At 49.7% G+C, this 7,254-nt stretch overlaps 4 protein-coding genes across 4 annotated transcripts in view; 3 read left to right on the top strand and 1 right to left on the bottom strand.

The window, feature by feature from the left end:
* Pmar_PMAR018204 (hypothetical protein) overlaps positions 1–304 on the bottom strand; it is a gene marked incomplete at both ends in the record, with an annotated part of 777 nt that extends 473 nt beyond the window's left edge. Inside the window, one exon of the mRNA XM_002778362.1 lies at positions 120–304. Within this exon, the coding sequence (XP_002778408.1) occupies positions 120–304 (185 nt within the window). The remainder of the gene's footprint in view (positions 1–119) is intronic.
* The window catches only part of Pmar_PMAR018205 (DNA-directed RNA polymerase III largest subunit, putative), a gene marked incomplete at both ends in the record, with an annotated part of 9,486 nt that extends 6,571 nt beyond the window's left edge, over positions 1–2,915 (top strand). Inside the window, 9 exons of the mRNA XM_002778363.1 lie at positions 831–1,186; positions 1,236–1,363; positions 1,968–2,033; positions 2,082–2,187; positions 2,244–2,377; positions 2,433–2,491; positions 2,536–2,676; positions 2,727–2,816; positions 2,867–2,915. Coding sequence (XP_002778409.1) covers positions 831–1,186; positions 1,236–1,363; positions 1,968–2,033; positions 2,082–2,187; positions 2,244–2,377; positions 2,433–2,491; positions 2,536–2,676; positions 2,727–2,816; positions 2,867–2,915 — 1,129 coding nt within the window. The remainder of the gene's footprint in view (positions 1–830; positions 1,187–1,235; positions 1,364–1,967; positions 2,034–2,081; positions 2,188–2,243; positions 2,378–2,432; positions 2,492–2,535; positions 2,677–2,726; positions 2,817–2,866) is intronic.
* A 101-nt stretch (positions 2,916–3,016) lies between these two features.
* Positions 3,017–5,554, top strand: Pmar_PMAR018203 (ubiquitin specific protease, putative; the record flags this gene model as incomplete). The annotated part of the gene is made up of 5 exons (XM_002778361.1): positions 3,017–3,471; positions 3,520–4,263; positions 4,505–4,789; positions 4,841–5,231; positions 5,273–5,554. The coding sequence occupies 5 exons, from the start codon at positions 3,017–3,019 to the stop codon at positions 5,552–5,554; spliced, it is 2,157 nt and encodes a 718-aa protein (XP_002778407.1).
* Positions 5,555–5,775: 221 nt separating this feature from the next.
* Pmar_PMAR018202 (hypothetical protein) overlaps positions 5,776–7,254 on the top strand; it is a gene marked incomplete at both ends in the record, with an annotated part of 1,972 nt that continues 493 nt past the window's right edge. The window contains 4 exons of the mRNA XM_002778360.1: positions 5,776–6,399; positions 6,472–6,761; positions 6,808–7,117; positions 7,141–7,198. Coding sequence (XP_002778406.1) covers positions 5,776–6,399; positions 6,472–6,761; positions 6,808–7,117; positions 7,141–7,198 — 1,282 coding nt within the window. The remainder of the gene's footprint in view (positions 6,400–6,471; positions 6,762–6,807; positions 7,118–7,140; positions 7,199–7,254) is intronic.

Here is a 7,254-nt window from a genome sequence, read left to right as displayed (position 1 = left end):
TCGCTTATCACGGCCTCACATACTTTGCAAGTGTCAGCGAGAGCGATACGGGTCTAAACTGGACCACCCATCCGGTTGCCTTTCTCCTCAGAAGGGTAACCTCGGCGCCTTGAAAGCACCTTGGGAAATATTGGAACTGGAGGATCGCTGTTATGAGCGTGCGCAGAGCGGCAGCCCAACGGCCGTTACATTTCCAGGCTACGGAGATGTGCTCGTATGCGACGTCATCAGATCCAGGTGCTCGGCCTTTAGGGCGAGCAGCTATAGCACTTTCAAGCTCCTCTCGGGTGATCGGTCCTCCCATATCTTCGAGAGAGACCCGAGTACTGGGAATGTATACCCTGGGCGAGACGGTGTCTCCGAAAAATGCGGATGCTGCCTCTTCGGCGTCGACCGATTCGACGTCGATGGGCGCCTCCTCCATAAGGGACTTCAAGGCCCGACTGTCCCCAAGGCGGCTAACCCAGTCCCTGAAGCTCTTACTTTTGGCTTTCTTGATTGCATGAGTCTATTCAGTCTACTACCTTCCTATGGAGTCTACTACTTTCCTATTCAGTCTACTACCTTCCTATGGAGTCTACTACTTTCCTATTCAGTCTACTACTTTTCTATTTAGTCTACTACTTCCCTATTGAGTCTACTACTTTTCTATTTAGTCTACTACTTTCCTATTCAGTCTACTCCTTTCCTATTCAGTCTACTACTTTCCTATTCAGTCTACTACTTTCCTATTCAGTCTACTACTTTCCTATTCAGTCTACTACTTTCCTATTCAGTCTACTACTCCCTAATCCGACCATTTCCATATCTAAATCGATAATTGTACTCAGTTTCATCAACAAGCATAGCGGCGCTGGTATCCTCACGACGACCTATCAAGGAGAGGAGCGCAACAACAACACGTCTCAGTTCATGGTCACCTACGCTCGCTCTCGGGCTTTGGATTTCCATCACGTCCCTTTCGGCCGGGTCACGAGAGGGATGGAGGTTATTCGAGCCATCGAGAAGGTCCCCACCGACGAGCGAGACCGACCGAGAGTCGATATAATTATCGTGAAATGTGGTATGGTTGGCAAAAAGGAAGTAGACGAGGCGTTGGAGGAAAGGAGGGCTGAAGTTGAGCATGGCCGTTTCAAGAGCCGCAAGCAGCTCAGAGCTGAAGGAATAGCTACTGCTGCTTCTCTCGGTGGGAATTTTCTATTTCTTTCGTTGAGTACGTAGAAAATTCATTTCAGGTAAAAAGCTGTTGGATAACGCTGCGGAGACTGAGGGGTCTGTGGAGGACATGGCGATAGACCTCGAGGAGGAGGCGAGTAGTAGCGACGAGTCGGAGGTTGAGGAAATACCTCCTACTCCTGTGAAGGTAGGGAGGGTCTTGGGATCGGTTGGATGAGGTGTGTATGTAGTAGTGGTATTATTAATTTTGTCACAATGGAACAGTGTTGGAGGAATATATGTTCGCCTCCCTCAGCTGAGCTCAGGAGTTTCCTATACAGTGTTGGAGGAATATATGTTTGTTTTCCTCAGCTGAGCTCAGGAGTTTCCTATACAGGGTTGGAGGGATATATGTTCTCTTTCCTCATCTGAGCTCAGGAGTTTCCCATACAGTGTTGGAAGAATATATGTTTGTTTTCCTCAGCTGAGCTCAGGAGTTTCCTATACAGTGTTGGAAGAATATATGCTTGTTTTCCTCAGCTGAGCTCAGGAGTTTCCTATACAGTGTTGGAAGAATATATGTTTGTTTTCCTCAGCTGAGCTCAGGAGTTTCCTCACTAGTTATAGAAGTTTATATACGAATTCTGGTAGCACTGTACAGAAACCAATGCGAATTTCCCAAAATTTCCTCAGAAGTTGTCGCCAACGCAAGTGAGTATTTTCCTACACTGCAATGGAAAATCACAGACGTCGCGTACGGTGTTTTTACCCGGGTATAAACGTTTCTCATTTCATGGCTGTTGTTAATTCAGCCGGCGGCTGGCTTTAAGAATAAGCGAGAGGCTAGGATGTTCGAATTGAGACTGAAAATGAACCAGGTGAGCAATCCTTATCTACTTAGTGAGATTTACCTATGCTGATGGCAGGCGAGAGTTGCCAACCAGGACGAGGTGCTGAAGGAGGAGAAGGAGGCCCAACAGGGGGCGCCTCATGAGGAAGGAGTTGAGGGAGGAACGGTAGGGAGACGGAAAAGTAGTGCTGGGGGTAGCTGTGATGGTTGGGAGAAGTTGTCTGCGTGTGTTCTTCAGAGTATAAGAAGGGAGAGGATTGGGACCATACGAGATGGTATCTCACTGAACAAGCATCGATGGCTGAGGCACGTGCTGAGAAGAAAGCTAGAAAGGGCAATAATCATACCTTTGGGTGGGAGGTCTTCAATGAGGTGGGACTGCGGAGTTCAGATGGGCCTGTTTTGAATCTTGTCCGCTCAACCTCAGGATTCTCTCTATCGAGCTCATGATAAGAAGCTTGGTGATGTACAGTTCAATGAAGTGAAGTAAGTGAGCGTAACATGAGTTGGTCTACCATCGTGGGCATCAGATACGAGAAGCAGAAGGAGTCTATGGGCCAAGCCTTTTATGATGATACTGATCTGGTCAGCGCGAAGCCTTCTGAGGAAGGGAAGCAGCGCTTAGCTGAAGCCTTGAAAAAATCTGAGGAGAAACGGAGGGCGTTCTCGAGGTGGGAGTGGCAACGGCACTTTAGTGATGGAGAGGATTGCCTCGTTTTAGACGGCGTCTGGCTAACCCCGATGAAGATGTTGATTACATCAACGCTCGTAATCAGCACTTCAATAGGAAGATCGAGAGGGAGTTCGGCAAGTATGACGAGAGGCGCAGGTTCGATCCCGGCATGTGTCATTTTTACTCAGGTACACTAAGGAGATCAAAGCTAACCTTGAAAGAGGAACGGCTTTATAAGTTCGTCATTACGCTCGCCGGTATCATTAACCCTGTCTCTCGCCAGCGTCGAGTTGATACTCTACAGTAAAGCTCCTCAGCTAGTAGTTGCCGTTTTCACTATGGATCCTACTTATCATCGCACTCCTCTGGGTCTGTTACGGCTGTGGACGGAAGTGCCTTCGACGATGCCTCAGAATCCTGAGGAGCTCCTCAGACTACTCCTTTCCTGGATGGAGGCTCCTGATCCGACCAACCGAATCGCACCTATGGCCTTTGGGTTGATGATGCGGATTAAAAAAGACTTTTCGAATACTCTCACATTTGACTGTTATCTCCTCGCTGAGTACCTGCAGAAAATTTCAAAGTCGAATGCTCATCTACAGGCTTGTCTCCTCCTATTGAGACCAGAGACTGTCGCTGTAACTGTCCAGGCCTTGTTGCTGGCATCAGATGTGGAGAGTGTGGAAGATATGATGGGGTTGTGGGTGAAATTGATAGCAGTTCCGGCGATGCCTCCGCCTAAGTACGCGATGGCAATGGTCAATATGGATCGATGGAGCAGCCCGTATCCGATGTAGGCCTCGAATGGACCTATTCTGTATCTTGCATGCTGGAACCTTAGATACTCTCTCGTGAGCACCTTTTTCCGTTGCGTCATTCGACAGTGTTATTCGGACAAATCGGCTATCAACGGTGGTGCTGATTGGAGGGTGATGACTGAGTCCATGCTGAGGACACTCTCGGCGAAGCTTCATGACCCTACTACAGCAGTAGATGGTCTGAGGCAGCTCCTTATGATCCTTAAGCCTGCTGGGACTTCCCAAAATGGTGGTCGTGGTCAAGGCTCGATACTGCTCCACGGTGCCGTGGCACAGATCTTCGACGCAAGTCTGTTGCCGTATTACGAGAGGTTGCGAACACTGTGGGAGGCTGGACAGGTTGACAGTCTACCGCCGTATGCTCTGACTCTGATGACTGAGCTCATAGACCTTATACGGCCCTATGTTGGTGACATGACCCCTCCTTATGGAAGCGCTCAGGTTACTACTGCTGCTATGTTGGGTCTACCACCAACAGCAGCACGAATTAGTACCACTCCTCCCCCTATTCCTGGAGCTGAGGAGAGGCAAGGGTCGTTTGGTATGCAGACGGGTCCGTTGCCGACGGGCGCGGCTGTGATGGCTCCTACGAATTACCTACTACCAGTTGTGGGGGATCTGGGAGTGCCTTTGCAGCAACAGCAGCATCAGCAACTGGCTCAGCCTCCGACTCAGACGAAACCACAGTTGGTGTATGTGACGGGAAGTAATGGGGAGACGGTGAAGTTCAGGAAGCATATGGTTGGCATACAGAACTACAACAATACGTAAGACAGGGGGAGAGGGTTTTCATAGGAGTGGAATAGAAAGGTGGGGTTGTTATTCATCGCGGGTTCGATCCCCGGCTCGGACATTTTTTCCGGATATCCGACAGTCACAGCGTGGGACGTCAGTGGACCACTGGGAATACCGTAGTTTTATCGGAATGCATCGACTACACGCTCTCGAGCGATAATTGAAATCGGCATATTCAACAGATGCATAGAAAAGCCTGGCTGTTGGTATCAGGTGCTACCTCGGGGTCTTCCTCCAGATGTTGTTCTTGACCGACGCCTTTTGTTCATCTGTCTACGGCTTTCAACTGCAGGAAGGGGAGGACCTGAAGGATGAGGACTATGAACAAGGAAAGAAGATTCTCGATGGGTTGCGCCTGCTGTTTGCGAGGATGTTGCTGACGCCGTACGCGTATGTTGAGATCTCGGACTTTATCAAAGTTTTACCCCCGAGTTTTCGGACGGGCGAGGAGCAGGACACTACTGAGAGCGCTCGATGGATCCTGGACAAGCTGGGAGGGTAGGTGGTCCAGGGATGGTGACACGAGTGATGGTGACACGTGTTGGTTAGGTGCAAACAGAGATTAGTTGGAGATATTTTCGCCTTGGAATTGGTGCATAAGACTCAGTGCCAGACGTGTCACACTATATCGACTCGGTTGGAACCTTGTACCGACATTGGTCTCAGCGTGCCTCGAGAAGCTGAAGTGTTGGGTCAGGGGAGTCTAGACGTGAATGGGCTCCTCAAGACATGGGCGGAGCCTGAGGAGATGACGGGCAACAACCAGTATAGTTGCGATAACTGCGGGTGTAAGAGAGATGCCAAGCGATGGGTTGAGCTGAGCAGCGCTCCGCCGACGCATCTCATTTTGGTTCTCTATCGTTTCTCCTTTGATATCGACAGCTGTGATTTCAAGAAGGAGAAGACGGTTGTGTATCCGGACATGGACGACTTAGTTTCGGTGGAGCCAATTACGAGTGCTATGGATCTATCTTGCATAAGGGCGAGACTATTCAGAATGGCCATTACATTACGGTGGGACGAAGGTCGGAGGCCCCTCGAGGGAAGTGGCACGAGTATAACGACTCGGAAGTAACTGATATTACTAAGGAAGAGGTCAATCGATTATTGAGTGGGTTAGAAAGACCGAATACAAGCGCCTATATGCTATTCTACCGCATGAAGGGCTCTAATGTTCCTAGAGGTCCGATGCCTATTGTGGACCCTAAGATCACGGCAGAGGCAAGGGCAGTCGAGGCAAAGGCTGTGCATTTGAATGATTGATAGTAGCGCGCGCCCAAGTGATCGATTTGGTAAAGGTCGATAATGCGTTTTTGTAAGATTATTTGAATTGCAGTCGCATAGTTGAGGCCGCAAGAAAGTTTCATTATATCCAATCACCGATTATGTGAGGTGTTGGGAAAGGTGGCATCGTCAGGCTTCTAGGGTGGTAGTTGGTTGTTTTTCAGGCTAGTTGAGGCAGTTGTGGTATCGGTATTACAGCCATGGCTGCTGCCTCTTCTACTTTCCATCATCAGGCGCCGGGCTCCTCCACTGCTGCTTCTGGTGCAGCGGCTACGGGCGGGAAGAGACCCCCTCAGGTTGGGCTGAATTTCAAAGCTCAGAAGTTAGGATTCTATCGCTATGTGGTCTCCCAACTTTACGGTGATGGCCTGATGGACGAGGCGAAGTCCGTGGCGACACGGTTGAATTTGAGCTTACCAGTGGAGCCGAGCAACGAGGAAAATGACAACGGCAATGCTCAGGGAGGTGCTAATGTGAGCACTGATCTTACCGTGGGGGGAGCCATAGAAAAGGATTTCCTTTATGATGTATATGCGGATAGTATAAGAAGGCAGGAAAAGGGGTTTGAAGCGAATACATGGAAGACGATTAAGTGTCGACCCTATCCACCGTTGTCGGCTCATGAGGAGCATCTTGATCTGAGAATTAGTTACAAGGATAGACTGCAGGCCCAGTTGGAAGCTGAGGGAAGGGACCAGCCGTTTAGGGGGAGAGAGGTGGATGAGATGGACCTCGATGACGATGATGATGCTCCTCGAGGAGAGGTGTATGAAGAGGATATGATTACTGAGGAGGCAAAGAGGGTCACTAGACCGACTCCTGTGGTAAGGCTTCGCCTTGTTGTTGTTAACAAAAACAATAACGACGAGAACAACGGTATGTGTGTATGATGGTAGGTACGCTTGCGGTTCACGACACAGCATAAGAAGGAAGTTCGTTGTGTGGCGTTCAGCCCGGATGGTCGACTGTGTGCTTCTGGCTCCACCGATACGTCTATTAAGGTGCTGGAGACGGCGAAGATGAGGATGCATGCGGTGGCAGGGGGAGATGCGACACTGTTGAGAGCGGGGGAGAGGGACGATGGACTCAGACCGGTGGTTCGAACCTATTATGACCATGTTGGCACTGTCACCAGTGTCTCATTTCATCCTAGGCAGCCTATACTGTTCAGTGGGAGCTACGACAAGTGGGAGGGGGTGTCTATTACTACTATTGTTTTAGTGTGGTTTTAGGACGTTGAAGGTCTATGACTTGACTAAGCCTAACCAGAATAAGCGAGCACAACATAACGTCGTGGATGTGAGGTTTGGGAGGAGTATTGTTGGAAAGATACGATTCCTGCCTCAGGTGTATCCGATAAATAAGGTTCAAGTTCACCCATGTGGCGACTTTGTTTACGTTGGTACTCTGCACAGAGTCATCCGTCTCTACGACACGAGGACGCTCCAATGCTTTTCTGCCTACTACGGTGGGGGTTCGGGCATTGGGGGCGGTGGTGGACAGCATCACAACGGCAGTGTGGGGCTTGGCGGAATCTTCGCTGTACGTTCATGGTATCTTGTTAGGTTTTGGATATCGCATGTGCGAGTGACGGTAGCGTTTTTGCATCAGCAGGGAGTGATGGTAGGTGAATCTTGCGATCTTGCATTTTCTCACGCCAGTGTAGGTCATGTCCATCT

The sequence above is a fragment of the Perkinsus marinus genome, assembly GCF_000006405.1.
Source record: "Perkinsus marinus ATCC 50983 genomic scaffold scf_1104296949592, whole genome shotgun sequence".
Lineage (NCBI taxonomy): Eukaryota > Perkinsozoa > Perkinsida > Perkinsidae > Perkinsus > Perkinsus marinus.
This window is presented reverse-complemented; position numbering and strand designations above follow the sequence as displayed.